This window comes from Podarcis pityusensis (assembly GCF_964106645.2).
Source record: "Podarcis pityusensis genome assembly, chromosome: 1".
NCBI lineage: Eukaryota > Metazoa > Chordata > Lepidosauria > Squamata > Lacertidae > Podarcis > Podarcis pityusensis.
The window spans coordinates 4599167-4616064 of record NC_138028.1 but is presented as its reverse complement, the minus strand read 5'-3'; the positions used below and the strand labels follow the sequence as shown (position 1 = coordinate 4616064).

The 16898-nt window shown below is 49.3% G+C and overlaps 1 protein-coding gene and 1 long non-coding RNA gene across 2 annotated transcripts in view; one reads left to right on the top strand and one right to left on the bottom strand.

The window, feature by feature from the left end:
* Positions 1-14810, bottom strand: part of NID2 (nidogen 2) — a 75317-nt gene extending 60507 nt beyond the window's left edge. The window contains exons 1-3 of the mRNA XM_081007259.1: positions 14519-14810; positions 10375-10680; positions 1048-1274 (exon numbers count right to left, since the gene is read on the bottom strand). Coding sequence (XP_080863385.1) covers positions 1048-1274; positions 10375-10680; positions 14519-14728 — 743 coding nt within the window. The 5' untranslated portion in view covers positions 14729-14810. The remainder of the gene's footprint in view (positions 1-1047; positions 1275-10374; positions 10681-14518) is intronic.
* LOC308470678 overlaps positions 1-16898 on the top strand; it is a 283172-nt gene that overhangs the window by 97246 nt on the left and 169028 nt on the right. The gene's annotated exons all lie outside the window — the stretch shown is intronic.

The window sequence follows — 16898 nt, the reverse complement described above, 5'->3', positions numbered from 1 at the left end:
GCCAGCTAACACAAACAAAGTTTGCATGCGACATCTGACACCAGATCCAAACCCATCTCCGCTTTCTGATAAAGGCAGGCTGGCATGCTTGTTTGGTGTCAGAGTGCAAGAGGTTCAAAAACAAATCTAACTTTTTGGCTATGCAGCTTTAAACACAAATAAATCAGAATTTCTGCACCCAGAAGTGTTGGATTCTGCAACCTGTAATGAGCTGGGCAAATGTGCACAATTTTGCAGACGTTTCATCATTTGTTTTGCAGCTGTTGCAACATGGGGAAGCCTCACTCCCTGGAAATGTGTTCAATGAAAGCAAAGTTCTGTGGAGGGCAGATTCCGCACCCGGTGCCAATTCCTTTGTTTGCACACTGCGGTGGTTCCCAAACTGTGGACGACACCAAGTTATTCACCTCTGATTCACTTTTTCCCCAAACTAAAAATGCTGCCAAGCGCTGCACCCTTTCTCCAAAGGGGAGTCCTTTTGGGCAGAAAAGGACTGGTTCCTTCCCCTTGGTGGGCAAGCAGCCCACTGACCTAAAGACCAGGCTCTCCCCCGGAATTTCCCTGCCAAACCCTTCAAAGATATCAATATTTGGCACATACTCGCAAACTGCAAAGGCAGAAGGAAAATACCGTATTTTTCGCTCTATAAGACACACTCGACATAAGACGCACCTAGTTTCGGAGGAGGAAAACAAGAAGAAAAATATTCTGAATCTGCACAGCGCCTCTCCAGCAAAGCGGGAGGAGAAATGGAAGGGTCTCCGTTTATCCTCCCGCTTCACTAAAGGGGTTCTGCGCAGCTCTCCCTCTCTGCGCAGCGCCTGTTTAGTGAAGCAAAGTCAGAACAGCAAGAGGGATCACTGCACAGTGAAAGCAGCGATCCCTCTTGCTGTTCTGGCTTCAGCGATAGCTGCGCAGCCTGCATTCGTTCCATAAGACGCACACACATTTCCCCTTACTTTTTAGGAGGGAAAAGGTGCGTCTTATAGAACGAAAAATACGGTAAGATGCTTGGAGGTAGAACCAGACAGAACACCAGTTACTTACTGGTAGAGGTTCTTGACGGACTGCTCACTGCTGGTGACGCTGTGGTACGGCCCTTCCCGGCGCTGATAGTCCCCTCTGCTGAAGCCGACTCTGGCTGGCAGCTCCAGGTGGACGTTGTAGGATTCTTTGGGCCGCGTCCCAAAGAACTGGACCCCATCCTCGGGGTAGAGGAAGAGGGCATAGGCATCCGAATCGCTGTAGGCCAAGACTGCTTGGAAGGTGTTGTGCTGCGGAAGCAAAGTGCAGAGACCCAAAATCAATCCTGTTCAGATCAAAGGAGAGAACGGGCATCAGGTGTGGGGCAGGGGAAAACTAGGGGCATAAAGTGAGCTCCTGGTTGCTCATTTCCACACGGAGGTGTCTGCCAGTGCCAAACAGCTGATGAGCGCTGGCAGGAAAGCCGCACCCCCCCCCCCTCCTTGGGGATGGAGATGCTGGCTTTGAAGTCTGTTTGCAAGAAGCAGTTGGAGATTCAAGCCACTTTCTGCAAACAGGGCATCTTCCCCCTGCAGAGGCCTGGAGCCGGTCGCTCGCCTGCTCATTTGCAAAACTGACGCTGGACATTTCAAAACTGGGCATTAAAAGAAATGTGACTTTGTAACATAAAATAGCACTATATGCATTGGCAGCTAAGAAGATCAGGAGAAAAGAACTACAGTGGTACCTCAGGTTACATACGCTTCAGGTTACATACGCTTCAGGTTACAGACTCCACTAACCCAGAAATAGTGCTTCAGGTTAAGAACTTTGCTTCAGGATGAGAACAGAAATCGCACGGTGGCGCAGCAGCAGCAGGAGGCCCCATTAGCTAAAGTGGTGCTTCAGGTTAAGAACAGTTTCAGGTTAAGTACGGACCTCCGGAACGAATTAAGTACTTAACCTGAGGTACCACTGTAGATAAAATAGCGGTCAGCTGCAAAGGTGATTCGGTCATTTAAGCCGGCACATTCTACCTGAGAACCCCTTGCTATTCTATCGTATGCAACAAATAATTTTTAGGAGACGTGATCGTGGTTTATTGTATCTGCAGTGCCTGGTGTTTTTATGGTTAGTGTTGCTTTTGTTTCTGTTCCCATTGTGAATGATGCCCTGGCCTTTGGCTAGTGCAATAAAGTTGATGAGTATGATGATGATTAAAAGAAATAGATTGGTTCCTGCGTTGCAAGGCCCTTTGGGGCGCTTCCAACTTCATAGTTCTATGAATCTAATCCTTCACCAGATACAGAACACAGCAGTGGCACGGCCCTAGATTATCAGATCAAGGGAGGGGTCGGCTTTGCTGCTCAACTCCAGTTAAGGAGTAAAGGTCTGCATGGGCAGATTCCATTTCTTCCGCTCCTCCTTTCCCAGAAGGCTGCTGCTCAAAACGCCCTGTAGAACTGCCCTGTTTGGTATCATTCATCTCCCTCCCGTCTTATCTCCCTGCCTTTTAATCTCGACTCAGCTGCAAGGAGGGGAAATAAATCCGTTTTCCTCCATTGGATTATCTCCCCCTCGGGAGCCTCAAGAGAGATTCCAGTTTTCACCCAAGCCAAAAGAAGCTCAAGAGACGCAATCGCCGATTCCCAAAAAAGGGAGAAGTTGTGGATGCAAGCTTGCTTGGAAACAGGCCCTCGGACTCAGCCCGGGCACGTGGGTGGAGGCTGGTTGTGAAAACCAATGAGGACGACACAGAACTCTGCACATGCTCAGAGGCACTTCTTCCTTGTCCTTAAACCTTCTCCTTCTCCTCCACACACACATTTTCCAAGAGGGATTTCCTTTCCTTTCCCTGTTGACCCCTCCATTCTTTTTCGGGCCCAATCCTTTCCGTTTCCTTATATGCCTCATCGCCTTTAGATCAGGCTCTGGTTGAGTTGACCCCTTAAACTACGACCCTTGATGGCTGTGCCAAATTTAGTAGAGGAAAAAAACCCTGCGTGGCAGAACATCTCTCCCACAATATTTCAGATGTGTGAGGATTTCCTCTCCTTGGCTATTAGACCGGCACTGTATCCTGTATCCTTTGGGGCGCCTCCTTTAGACCTTCCTCTTTCAACAACCCTTTGAAGCTGAGATCTTTCCCACCCAGCAATCATTTTGAAGATGTTTTTAAGGTGCGTTCTCATTTGTCGCTTGCGGCCCTGGGCTCATTTTGGAGGAAGGAGACAGGATATACAATTGACTCTGTATGTAAGCAACAATTTGTTTCTTTTAAGTATTTATAAGCCGTCCTTCACCCATAAGGAGAGGCTGCTGGGTGAAGTCAATAGCCCATCTAGAACAGCATCCTGTTCTCACAGGCTGCCCAGATGTTGTGGGAAACCCATATATATATATATATATATATATATATATATATTAAATGTTCATGGATTTGCCAGGCAAACACGTACATAAATGTATGGGCCACATGTCTGAGGCAGCGCAGGAGGGCAGTCCTGGAGCCATTTTGGGTCTGAAACTGACCAAATGTTTTCTCTGCAAGGTTAAAGGAAAATGGAAAAGCCTCCCCATTGTCTTTTCATTCACAAAACTTGTCTTAATGGTATATCTGTGTATGAATAGGGTGAGCTTGTGACCTGGCTCAGGAACTAAGTATTTGTCACTACAAAAGACTGGCCAGGCTCCCCAGGATATCCAGTCAAGTAAGCATTAACAGGTAACCTGCCAGACAGGAGATAAACAACAACAGGAGAGAAACAACGCACTCAGATTTCTGTTGTAGACTGCCCTTTCTGTGATGTAGGTATGATGTGTCTGGGGGGTGGTCTTGAGCTACACGCCTTCTGTGATGTATGTATGATGTGTCTGGGGGTGGTCTTGGACTTCAGGGCGGGCAATTTAAAATGTCTATATAAGGGCAGCCACACTTTGGTTCTGGGTCCTCCTCTGTCCTCCTGCGTGTGAGGGGAGCACCCTGTTGCAACAGATCAATAAAGATCAGGCTTATGAGCTGCTTTGCTTCTCAATATTCTCTGGTTTGCCTCTGTTCTTTTCTCCGACCGATGGAGAACCTGCAAAGGACTCTATAAGGGCTCTTGTGTCTCCCTTAAGGGAATAAGGGCAGATTTTCGTTTATTACACCTGCAAGCAGGATCTGAGCACAAGGGCAACTCTCCCCTTCTGTGGCTTCCAGCAACTGGGATTCAGAGGTAATGTGGTCTCCAACCATGGAGACAGGGCAATACATCATGGCTAGTAGCCATGAACCTACCCAGACCCTGAAATCATCTTCTAAGGCCCTTCTGCTTCATGTGCCTCCTCCTCAAGAGGTCTGGAGGGTGGCAATATGAGAACGGGGCCTTCTCTGCAGTGGCTCCCCGTCTATAGGATGCTCTCCCCAGGAAAGTTCGCCTGGTGCCTTCATTAAACACCTTTAGGCACCAGGCAAAAACATCCTATTACCTTTTAAAATGTGGGGGGTTTTGGAGGGGTGTTACTGGGTGGTTGTTTTTATTTTTATTAGGTATCTTGTGGTTTTATATCTTGATTTTATTCTGTGAACCGCCCTGAGACCCCCAGGTTTAGGGTGGAATAATAATAATAATAATAATAATAATAATAATAATAGGCTTGCTCTCCATGATAGCCTGGGTAAGAGGAGACTGAAAGGAGATACAATGGCCATCTTCAAATAGCTAAAGAGCTGTCATACAGAGAATGGAGCAAGCTTGCTTTCCGCTGCTCCAAAGAGGACCCAAACCGAGGGATTCAAGTTACAGGAAACAAGATTCCACTCAACATCAGAAGAACCCTTCCCTGGCCGTACTTTTCCATGACACAGCCCTGCGCCTTCATTGAGTGATTTTTACAAACCTGGTAAGGTGCCTTTGAACTGGAAGAGGCTCCTATGTACAAAGGACGCGGGTGACTCTGTGGTCTAAACCACTGAGCCTCTTGGACTTGCCGATTGGCAGGTCGGCGGTTCGAATCCCCGCAACGGAGTGAGCTCGCGTCGCTCTGTCCCAGCTCCTGCCAACCTAGCAGTTTGAAAGCACACCTGTGCAAGTAGACAAATAGGTACCGCTGTGGCGGGAAGGTAAATGGTGTTTCCATGCGCTGCGCTGGTTCGCCAGAAGTGGCTTAGTCATGCTGGCCGCATGACCCGGAAGCTGTATGCCGGCTCCCTCGCCCAATAAAGTGAGATGAGCGCCGCAACCCCAGAGTTGGCCACGACTGGACCTAATGGCCACACGACCCAGAAAGCTGTCTGTGGACAAATGCCGGCTCCCTCAGCCTGAAAGCGAGATGAGCGCCACACCTCATAGTCACTTTTGACTGGACTTTACCGACCAGGGGTCCTTTACCATTATAGTCATACCTCGTGTTGCGTTTGCTTCATGATACGTTTTTTCAGGTTGCGTCCCGCAGTGACCCAGAAGTACCAGAAAGGGTTACTTCCAGGTTTCACTGCTTGCACATGCGCAGACGTGCAAAATGACGTCACGCGCATGTGCAGATGCGGCGAATCGTGACCCACACGAGCAGACGCGGGTTGCGTTCTGCTCATGTTGCAAATGGGACTCCGGAACGGATCCCGTTCGTAACCAGAGGTACCACTGTACCTTTTACCTATGCACAATAGGTAACAAGTCCCGCCTTTGGCCCCACCCACTTGTGCCTCGGGACCCCTCCCACCTCTGGCATAAGGCCCCCAGGAGGCCGGCCTTGAGGGAACGCAACCCTTGACCTATTAAAGCTTCCCCAGCCCAAGAGGGTAGTTCTCTGCCCCGAGGAGCTTACAATCTGAAATGGCCTGGCGTTATTGTCTGGGGTGCTTCCCGGAGAGGCGGAAGATCGACGTGTCGTGGTTGCCATCTGTTGTAAATAAAAATATGCCCTTTTTTCCCTTATGGGGTATCCAAGAGCCCATAGGTTCCCTATTGGTAGGAGAAAATAACAGAGGCCAACCAGAGAATATTGAGAAGCAAAGCAGCTAGTAAGCTTGATCTTTATTGATCTGTTGCAACAGGGTCTCCCCTCACTCGCAGAAAAGGAGGAGGACCCACAAAAATGCTGTGCAAGGGCTTATAAAGACTTTTGAAATTCCCATCCTCTAGATCAAGACCACCCCCCAGAAACATCATACATACATCACGTGAGGGGTGTAACCCTAAGACCACCCCTCAGATACATCACAGAAAAGGCGGTCTTAAAACAGAAATTTCAATATTGTTTTTCTCTTATCCTTGTTTATTTCCTGTCTGGCAGGTTACTTGATTGGATTGCCTGAGGAGCCTGGCCAGTCTTTTGTAATGATAAAGCTCACACCCTTATTCAAACACAGACATACCCTTAAGACAGGATTTGTGAAGGAAGAGACAACGGGGAGGCTTTTCCATTTTGACCTTGCAGAGAAAACATTTGGTCAGTTTAGGAATCAAAATGGTTCCAGATTGGTCTTTCTGTGCTGATCTATGTATGTGCGGTTATGTACATTACCATATATCTAAGACCATAAAATTCCTATCATAGACGTCACCCTTCCTCAGGGAGAGAGTCTCTCAGGAAGCCCACGGCCTCCTCCTTCACCGATAACCTCGTGTTTCCTGAGCAAGCACCTTCTGCACCCAAGAAGACCTTCGTGCTAGAGGGTATCAGCGTTATTGCGGGGCCGGAAGGCAGTGCCTGAGGCCGTCGTGGCCGCATGTCCAAATATGTGCCTGGAGATCTGGAATGCAGAAACTATGGACATCCCCGCTCCGGCTGATAAGGGTTTCGGCAAGAGCCTTTGGGGGATTTTCCTCTCAAACTCAAAAAAAAGAGCTTTGCAAATGTTAAGTAAACAAATCAAAAAGATAGTATTGTTGGACGTAGACAAGGGCTGATCTCTGGCTCTGATGAAGCCATGGCTTTGTCAGAATGAAAAAGAAGTGGAAAAGGGGGGGGGGGGAATCTCAAAATGTGTAGCAACGAATTTCACAGCATTCCCTTGAAAATAATTCAGATGTTCCTGACAGCCACAAGCTTTCCCCCAGAAGTGGTCGTGTTTGGCAAACTGAGACAAGCTGTCATGTCTATTGAGCTGCTTAGCTTCAGATAAGGAGGTGGCCTCACCAGCCCAAGAGCAAATCCAGCCTTTGGGCTATCTAAGCTGATAGTGTCTGCTCTGGCTGGCAGCAGCCCTGCAAAGCCTAAGGCCCAAGATTTTTGCTTCTGAGTAACAGCCACTGGAAACCACAGGAGGGAAGAGTTGCTCTCGATCCAGCAGGCTGTTGTTTCATGAAGAAGAAATTCCTCTTTTGTATTTTTGGCTAATGTTTCTTTTATTTTGCTTTCTTTATTTTCTCTTTCTCGCTCTTTCCTCTCCTTATTCCTATGGTTCCTTTCTTTCCTTCTTCTGTTTTTGTTGTGTATCTTTTAGAGCTGTATTTTTATTATGGGAAAATCTCAATTAAAAAATCTTATTATTTAAAAAACAAAACACTCAAAGAGGTTGACGAAAAAGATAAAGCGATAAAATGGTCACCCAAAAAAACTAACAGCAATAATTTAAGACTTGCAGGAAGCTTAAGATGACAAGAGACTAAAAGCAGATTAAAGCTCACGCCAAGTTTCTAAACATACAAAAGTTTAAAAACTAAAACGGAATAGCACTCACATTAACTTTCTAAGCATCTGGGTGGGCTCGTCTGAACAAAAATGTTTTTCGCAGTCGCCGAAAAGAGTACAGTGGTACCTCAGGTTAAGTACTTAATTCGTTCCGGAGGTCTGTTCTTAACCTGAAACTGTTCTTAACCTGAAGCACCACTTTAGCTAATGGGGCCTCCCGCTGCCGCCACGCCGCCGGAGCACGATTTCTGTTCTCATCCTGAAGCAAAGTTCTTAACCTGAAGCACTATTTCTGGGTTAGCAGAGTCTGTAACCTGAAGCGTATGTAACCTGAAGCATATGTAACCTGGGGTACCACTGTACAGTGAAGATGCCTGCCTGATTATCAAGAGGCAAGGAGTTCCAAAGGACATGATCTGCTGGGAATCTCTGGCCCGAGCCTACTTGCAATGCCTGGCATTTTCCCAGATTCATTTCAGCAGAGTTTCGGGAGGAGAGCATTCCCTGTGGATTCTTCCCTTAAGCAAACGAACAAACAGAGCACAGTGTACAACAAATGAGTCTCGTCGCACAAGGACTTCCGATTGCACAATGGGGTTTTCCCCCCTTCCCCCTGTGCACCCCAAAATGGGCTCGGGGGGGTCGTGAGAAACCCCAGAACGGCATGCAGTGTAGAGGAGATGGGGGGGTTGTCCCATCCGGCAAGCGGAAATGACAGAACGGTGGCCTCAGCACAAAGCTGGATTCTTCCTGGAGGTTTGCATCTAAACACGCAGGATTAAGCCCCCAGTTAAATGGGAAATCTGACAGATAACAGTGTTCCGGTGGGGTCAAGCGTCAAAGGGCAAGGGCAAAGGTCAGCTTGACTTGCTTGTTCCTAAGCCACCCTCGATGGACTCTGAGCACCCAACATTTGTTCAAACGGAGGGCAAATTCTGCCAGCCCGAATCCGGTTTCCTCAACTCCAGAGGGCGGCTGAGACCCAATTCTTCAACGCAGAATCTCTGGCAGCCTACGCCAGTGGAACGATCTGCTTGTAGATTCTCCTTCCTTGCAGGTTTTTAAGCAGAGCTTGGATTTCCTTCCGTCATGGATGCTTTAGCTGAGATTACTGCACTGCTGGGGGGCTGGACTAGATGACCCTTGGTGCCCTCCCAACTCTATGATTCTTTCTCCCACCCAGTGGTCTTTGACAGGAAGAGGCAGCCTGGCGCTCTTGAGGATCTGGGGGCCAGAAGGCGAACAATTCTGCAACCGTCTGGGGTGAGGGAGCTCACATTGGCTACCTCCACTTTTGCATGTTCCCTGGCATTTAAAAACAAAACAGCACGCCAGGGTTATGCGACATGGGAAGCTGCCTGATGCTGAGCCAGACCACTTGCCATATACCTCAGTGTTGCACGCACTGACTGGCAGCTCCAGGGTTTCTGGCAAGGGACATTCACAGCCAAACCTAGTGGTGATAGGGACTGAACCAGTATATTAACACACTGTGTGTGTGTGGCTTTAATTCTATTCATGTTGGCTCCCGAATAGCGAAAACCCGGAACGTTTTCGGACGCTTTTCGGACGCCAAACGTCCGACAAGGCTTCTGCTGGTGTGCAGGGAGCTCCTGCAGCCAATCGAAAGCCACGCCTTGGTTTTCAAACGTTTCAGAAGTCTAATGGACTTTTGGAACGGATTACGTTCGAGAACCAAGGTACGACTGTAAATGTTCTAAGCATTTTGCATTATATCTGTGTCGATTTAATTTGTGTAAGCCGCCTTGAGGCTCTGTTTGGGAAAAAGGTGGGATAGAAATAACAATAACAAACACAACAACAGGACTTTTTGCATGCAAACCAGAGGCACCCCCACTGAGTTACAGCCCTTTCGTGTTGTTTTTAAATGTGCGCAAATCGATTTAAAAATAGATATCTGCAGACCTACCTCGTTAGAGGAATGCCATTAGGGCCTTCATTTCCATGTGTGGCGGAAAATCTGAAACATGCCTTTCGTTCCCAACAGACACGGGCATGAATCATTCACAGAGATATCCCCCACCCACCCAACAAAACAAGGCTGAGGTTAAAACGGTTAACAAAACAAAAGCAGTCAGACTTTCCCAAAACGGAAAGCCCTCTTTGCCTTTTCCTAGGCAGCTGCCTTAAACTGAGTCAGACAGCTGAGCCATCTTGTTCAACACTGACCGGCAGCCTCTCTCCAGGGTTTCAAAGAGCACTGAGTGCTGCCAGATCCAGCACTTGTGCTACCAGGAAGAGTTGCTGGGATCGCTAAGCCTGAACGCCGGAGCAGTCCTTGTTTCCTTGAATACAGAGTTAACTTCACTGACACCATGTGATTTATTGTTGACCTGGTCCTGACACCAAATCACCTTTCCATTTCCATCCCAATGGGAGCAGCGGCTGTCCGTATCTCTTCCCTCTCTATTGTATCAAATGCCCTATAGGATCCCAACAGCTTGGCCAATGACAGGAGACGAAGAAGAATAGTTTGGATTTGATATCCCGCTTTATCACTACTCTAAGGAGTCTCAAAGCAGCTAACAATCGCCTTTTTCCCTTCCTCCCCCACAACAAACACTCTGTGAGGTGAGTGGGGCTGAGAGACTTCAGAGAAGTGTGACTGGCCCAAGGTCACCCAGCAGCTGCATGTGGAGGAGCAGGGAATCGAACCCAGTTCACCAGATTACGAGTCCACTGCTCTTAACCACTACACCACACTGGCGCACCCCAAGGAGCACCCCAAGCAGAAATTGCCAGAAATGCAGACGTCACAAACCATCGCCTCACCTGTTTGGAAGGCTCCGAGTTCCGGCTGACTTCTTCGTAGGCCCCCACGTTTTCCCAGGTAGCGATGAAGGTGTGGCGTGGGGCAAACCCGTCCGCGCTGGGGAATCCAGCCTGGATTAGCTGGGCAGCCCGATCCGTCACCTCCCTGGAGTCGTCCAGGCGGTAATAGATTTTGCCCCTCCCGCCGCTGGTGTCGATGTCCGACAGGAAAGGAGCAACCGCGGGGAAGTCCGTGGGGAAATCATCGTCCACATACTGGGTCTCTCTAGGGAAGTCCTGGGTGGAAATGATCCCATTGGTCCCAACCTGTCAGGGAGCCAGGTCAAAGAAGAATGAATAAAGTGATCAAATATCAAACGCAGTGGAAGACTAAAGGTTTGTACGGTTCTCATCATAAATTTTTATTTAGTTTCACAAATTAAAAGTGACATTCAAAATCATAAATCATAGAAAGATAAACAAAGAATCAATTGAATCTCTGGAATTTCCCCCACCCCTCCATCACTAATCTTTTTTCGCTGCATATTTTAAGTCACTCCGTTTTTAAAAAAATATTCCATGCACTCCTAGTTCTTGTTACATTATAAAGGTAAAGGAAAAGGGACCCCTGACCATTAGGTCCAGTTGTGGCCGACTCTGGGGTTGCGGTGCTCATCTTGCTTTATTGCCCGAGGGAGCCGGCAGACAGCTTCTGGGTCATGTGGCCAGCAGGATTAAGCTGCTTCTGGCAAACCAGAGCAGTGCACGGAAACGCCGTTTACCTTCCCGCCAGAGCGGTACCTATTTATCTACTTGCACTTTGACGTGCTTTCGAACTGTTAGATTGGCAGGAGCAGGGACCGAGCAACGGGAGCTCACCCCGTCACGGGGATTCGAACCGCCGACCTTCTGATCGGCAAGCCCTAGGCTCTGTGGTTTAACCCACAGCGCCACCCGCGTCCCTGTTACATTATAAGTGTTATTTAAATCCTGCTTAGGAGCTCAACTGTTTCCAGTGGTCTCCAAGGTAAGTTATAAATTCCCCCCATTCTTTATTGAAATTCTGTTCTTCCTGGTTTCTGATTTTCCCAGTCATTTCCGCCATCTCCACATAGTCCATCAGTTTGATCTTCCATTCCTCTCTGGGGGGAACTTTTCCTTCCTTCCATCTCTGGGCTAACCGTTTGTACAGTTCTGGTTTCCTCACCTCAAAAGGATACGGTAGAGTTGGAAAAGGTTCAGAAAATGGCAACCAAAATGGTGGAGGGGACAGAGCAACTGCCCTTTGAGGAATGGTTGCAGCATTTAGGACTTTTTCATTTAAAGAAAAAGCAAGGAAGGAGCAACATGATAGAGTTTTATAAATTTATGCATGGCGTGGAGAGAATGGAGAGAAAAAGCTTTCCTCCCTCTCGTGTAACACGATAACTTGTGGACATCCAATGAATGTTGGAAGATTTGGGGCAGAGAAAATATAGTCTTTACACAGCGCAGAGTTAAACCCTGGAACTCCCTGCCACATGAGGCAGTGATGGACACCGACCTTTAGATGGCTTTAAAAGAGAATTGGGCAAATTTGTGCATTAAGTGAATCACAGGCATCTAATTGCTTACTCGTAGCTGGATGGAGAAATGTAAGAAAGATTTAGGTCCCAGTTGCCGGAGAGATAATCAGGGAAATTAATACTGACTGGCCTGTGGAATGAGATCAGTTGGTGTCACCACTAGGGAAAGTTTGGGGTGGGACAGCCTTCTCCATGGTGACTCCCAGATTCTGAGCTCCTTCCCTTGGGAAACGCTGCTGTCCTCCTCGTTACAATTATACCTCAGGTTACAGATGCTTCAGGTTGCGTTTTTTCAGGTTGCGGACTGCCGAAAACCGGAACGGGTTACTTCTGGGTTTTGGCGGTCGCGCATGTGCAGAAGTGCTAAATCACACTTTGCGCATGTGCAGAAGCACTGAATTGCAACCCGAGAGTGTGCAGACATGCCGCTGCGGGTTGCAAACGTGCATCTTGCACGGATCACGTTCGCAACCCGAGCGTCCACTGTACTCCCTTTTATGCACCAGTTATGGGCTTCTTTTATTCACCTGAGCCTTCGGGGATTTAGCATCCCCGGGACCCAGCAATTGCAAATGTTAGATTGCAGTCTTTAATGCAATTGTGAAATATTTTTGCGACAGAGATTTTACTGCATGATAAACTGCCTTGAGCTCCCAGATGGGAGGAGGGGTAGGTACAGAAATAAAATAATACGTCCGTATAGTGCTTAAAAACTCCACTTGCAAGCAGCCCATAAAAATCATAGAATCATAGAATCATAGAATTATAGAGTTGGAAGAGACCACAAGGGCCATCGAGTCCAACCCCCTGCCAAGCAGGAAACACCATCAGAGCACTCCTGACATATGGTTGTCAAGCCTCTGCTTAAAGACCTCCAAAGAAGGAGACTCCACCACACTCCTTGGCAGCAAATTCCACTGTCGAACAGCTCTTACTGTCAGGAAGTTCTTCCTAATGTTTCTTTCTTGTAGTTTGGATCCATTGCTCCGTGTCCGCTTCTCTGGAGCAGCAGAAAACAACCTTTCTCCCTCCCCTATGTGACATCCTTTTATATAGTTGAACATGGCTATCATATCACCCCTTAACCTCCTCTTCTCCAGGCTAAACATGCCCAGCTCCCTTAGCCGTTCCTCATAAGGCATCGTTTCCAGGCCTTTGACCATTTTGGTTGCCCTCCTCTGGACACGTTCCAGTTTGTCAGTGTCCTTCTTGAACTGTGGTGCCCAGAATAATCAGAGCATTCTGCAGGAATCCTTAAAACAACCCTGCAAGGAAAATTCCCCAGATTAAGTGGGAGGCAGCTAGGAAAGTGGAGGTTTGCTCAAGACTGCCTTGTGAGTTTACAACTGTGGATAAGAATGGAGCCTGGGAACTTCCAGGCTCAACAATAACAACCTTACTCACAAGGAAACTGTGTGTGCTTCTGCCACAGGAGGCTGTGGGCAGGCTGCTGCCTTTCAGCCTCAGTTTCTCATCCATAAAATGGAAGCAGCACCAACTCACTATCAAGGTTAAGAAAACACATCTGCAGATGAAAAGCTGTTGATTTTATTTCCTTTTAGTTATTAAAATCTAGCAGGTTTTCGTTTGCATTTTTTTTTCTATTTTTCAAATAAGTAGATGTGGAGAGATGTGGCAGAATTCGACCGTTAGCCTTCAATCGGTGGATCGGGACCAGCTGCCAGCTCAAAGCCGGGCCCAAAGTGGGTCACCACAGCAGCACAACCACCCTACATTTACACAGGGTTGTGCTTGCAGCAGAGCATCAAAATTAATTGACCCACGTTTGCTATGTCTGTCTGTTTCAATGCAGCTACTCTGAGCAGGGGGAGCATTGGATACCCCCAACTGCCTTGGGGGAGGGTCTCAAGACAGGTCCTCGGTTTGCAAAGGCCAAAAGGCCAGCCAGCTAAACGAATGTGTCATCACTGGAGAGGAATTGGCGACAGAGATTCTGCAGTGTCTGTCGAGGGACGGAGCGCCGGCTTGGAAAAAGATGTTCGGAAAGGGACACACAGAGTTCTTATTGAGTGCCCAGGAATGTCTTGGGCAAACAGATGCCCAGCCAAGGACCCCTCCCTGCCTCTGGCATCTGGCACAGCTCTGGGCTGCCTCAGCAGGGTGGTGGTGCCATGGGGGGGGTGAGTCCTTGGCTTCTCCCTGGGACTGTCACCATCCTCCAACCAGGAGCCTGACACCAGCCTTTGCCAAGCTGGTGCCCTCCAGATGTTGATGGATGGCAACTCCCATCCGCCCCGGACGGCACATCTGGAGGGCACGAGAAAGCCCCGTCAGCCCCCAATATCTGGAGGGCACAGACAACACCCAAACGCCCTGCCCACCAAAATCTGGAGGGCACAGCCCCATCCAACATCTGGAGGGCAAAGACAACCCCTTGTTGGCCCCATCCAAAACACCTGGAGGGCACAACCCCCATCAGCCCCGCCCAACAGCTGCAGGGCGCATCCATCCCCGTCCCGTCCAACAAGATCTGCGGGGCACCCGCTGGGCGAAGGCTGCCCTAGACGAATGCCCTGCTCCTCTCCCCCCAAGTCCCGCGATCTCTCTCTCTCTCTCTCTCTATGGGGCGTCGGACTTACATAGACCTGGCTGAATCGGGTCTCGTAGTAGAGCAGCGGGCTGGGCAGCTGCACGGGAGCCGAGGTCTCGTCGTCGCCGTCGGGCAGCTGCCGGTCGCCGCGCGGGGGCCCGAAGGGGAAGAGCTGCGCTCGGGGCAGGGCAGCCCCCCAGCCCGGCAGCTGCAGGAGGAGGAGGAGGAAGAGCCCGGGCAGCGCGGCTTCCCCCAGCATGGCCCTCGCAATGGACTTGCTCCGGGAGGAGGAGGAGGAAGGGGAAGCGGGCGGGGCGGGCGCAGCTCCGGAGCGGGAGGCGCGAAGCCCACGGCCGCCCCCTCGAGTCCCGGCAGCTGGCCCAGGGCAGGGCGGGGCCGGAGGCGCCTCTCCCGCCTCTCCATTGGCTGCCCGGAGCCCGGGCAGCGGCCAATCAAGCCCTCCTGGACTAGAGAGGATGCCAGTAACCCCCCCCCCACTCCACCCCCCCCCGACGGCAACATCTGGAGCTCGTTAGAGGCGCAGCGGCTGCAGCGCCGCTGGCTGCCCGCCCCGTCGGGGATGCGGCCTCGGTGCCCGGCGCGCATCGGAACAGCTGGATCCCGCTGCTTGGGCGCAGGCACGTCTCGCAGAGAGGGGCGCAGCAGACCAGGAGGAGAGCCTGGCTGCCGGATCAGCCCATGGCCCATCTGGTCCGCTGTCCTCTTCGCACGGGGGACCAGCCAGACGCCCCGAGGGGAGAGCCACAAGTGGTACCCCGGAACTTTCTCCCCTCCTGTGGTTCCATCTGAAATTCCTTTCTTCTTAAGCTCACTGGCAATATTGTTAGTGGAGATAAAATACATCAAACATCAAAAAAACGAAGATCCTGGCCACTGGGCCCATCACCTCCTGGCAAATAGAAGGGGAAGAAATGGAGGCAGTGAGAGATTTTATCTTCTTGGGCTCCATGATCACTGCAGATGGTGACAGCAGTCACGAAATTAAAAGACGCCTGCTCCTTGGGAGAAAGGCAATGGCAAACCTAGACAACATCTTAAAAAGCAGAGACATCACCTTGCCAACAAAGGTCCGTATGGTAAAGGCCATGGTTTTCCCAGTAGTGATGTATGGAAGTGAGAGCTGGGCCATAAAGAAGGCTGATCGCCGAAGAATGGATGCTTTTGAATTATGGTGCTGGAGGAGACTCTGGAGAGTCCCATGGACTGCAAGAAGATCCAACCTCTCCATTCTGAAGGAAATCAGCCCTGAGTGCTCACTGGAAGGACAGATCCTGAAGCTGAGGCTCCAATACTTTGGCCACCTCATGAGAAGAGAAGACTCCCTGGAAAAGACCCTGATGTTAGGGAAGATGGAGGGCACAAGGAGAAGGGGACGACAGAGGACGAGATGGTTGGACAGTGTTCTCGAAGCTACCAGCATGAGTTTGACCAAACTGCGGGAGGCAGTGGAAGACAGGAGTGCCTGGCGTGCTCTGGTCCAGGGGGTCACGAAAAGTCAGACACAACAAACAACAACAGATAAAGTACTGAGGAAGATGGACCGACTATGTGACTCTGGATCAGGCCATTTCTTTGCCCAAACTATATCCCACCTACTGCCACCCACCCGCCCCCTTTTATATGAAGGGTCATAGCTCAATAACAGAACATGTGCTTGGCATGCAGAAGGCACCGCATTCAATCTTTAGCATCTCCAGGTGAGACTGGTAATCGCTCCTGCCTGCAACCCTGGAGAGCAGCTGCCGTTCAGAGTAGACAATATTGAGCTATATGAACCCATACACTCCCTTGGTCTATAAGGCAGTGCCTTTATTCCCAGCTTTTGTGTCACCTCTCCTTTGAGTTCCAGAAAACCGCTGTGTTTTCCTGTCACTTGTAATATGTTCCTTGACGTGCCCCTGCGTCCAGTTACACTGAAACCCCAGACTATTCCCAGCTGTTTCCCAGTGACACAAAGAACATCCTTTTATAATTACAAAGAAGAGGAAGAAAAGGAACCGTTGTTCAGTCATTTGACATGCATTTGCAATGCCCTGGGGAGAAATGGAACATTTCCTCTTCCTTTAACTTTAGTGCAGTGTTTAATTAATTCTTTTAGGGTGCAAAGGCCAGAGGCACAGGCAGAGGGGAGAGACACAGGCCTGCATTTTACTAAATAAAAAAAAATTAGAAAAAGCTGAATTCCATATCAAAGAAGACTGCAGTCTTGCACTCAGTACAAACTCTGCAGTTTGCAAAAATCTGCATGTGTTTCCCCAGGCATGACTTAATTTGCTTCCTTTTGAAGAAATCTTGTGAGGAGGGCAGTGTGAATCACATATTCATTCTGTAAACAAGCCCACAGTAATTCAGTGGAACATCCAAAGTCAGGAGCAGTTTATCTTGGAATCTCAGATGGTACTTTAGCT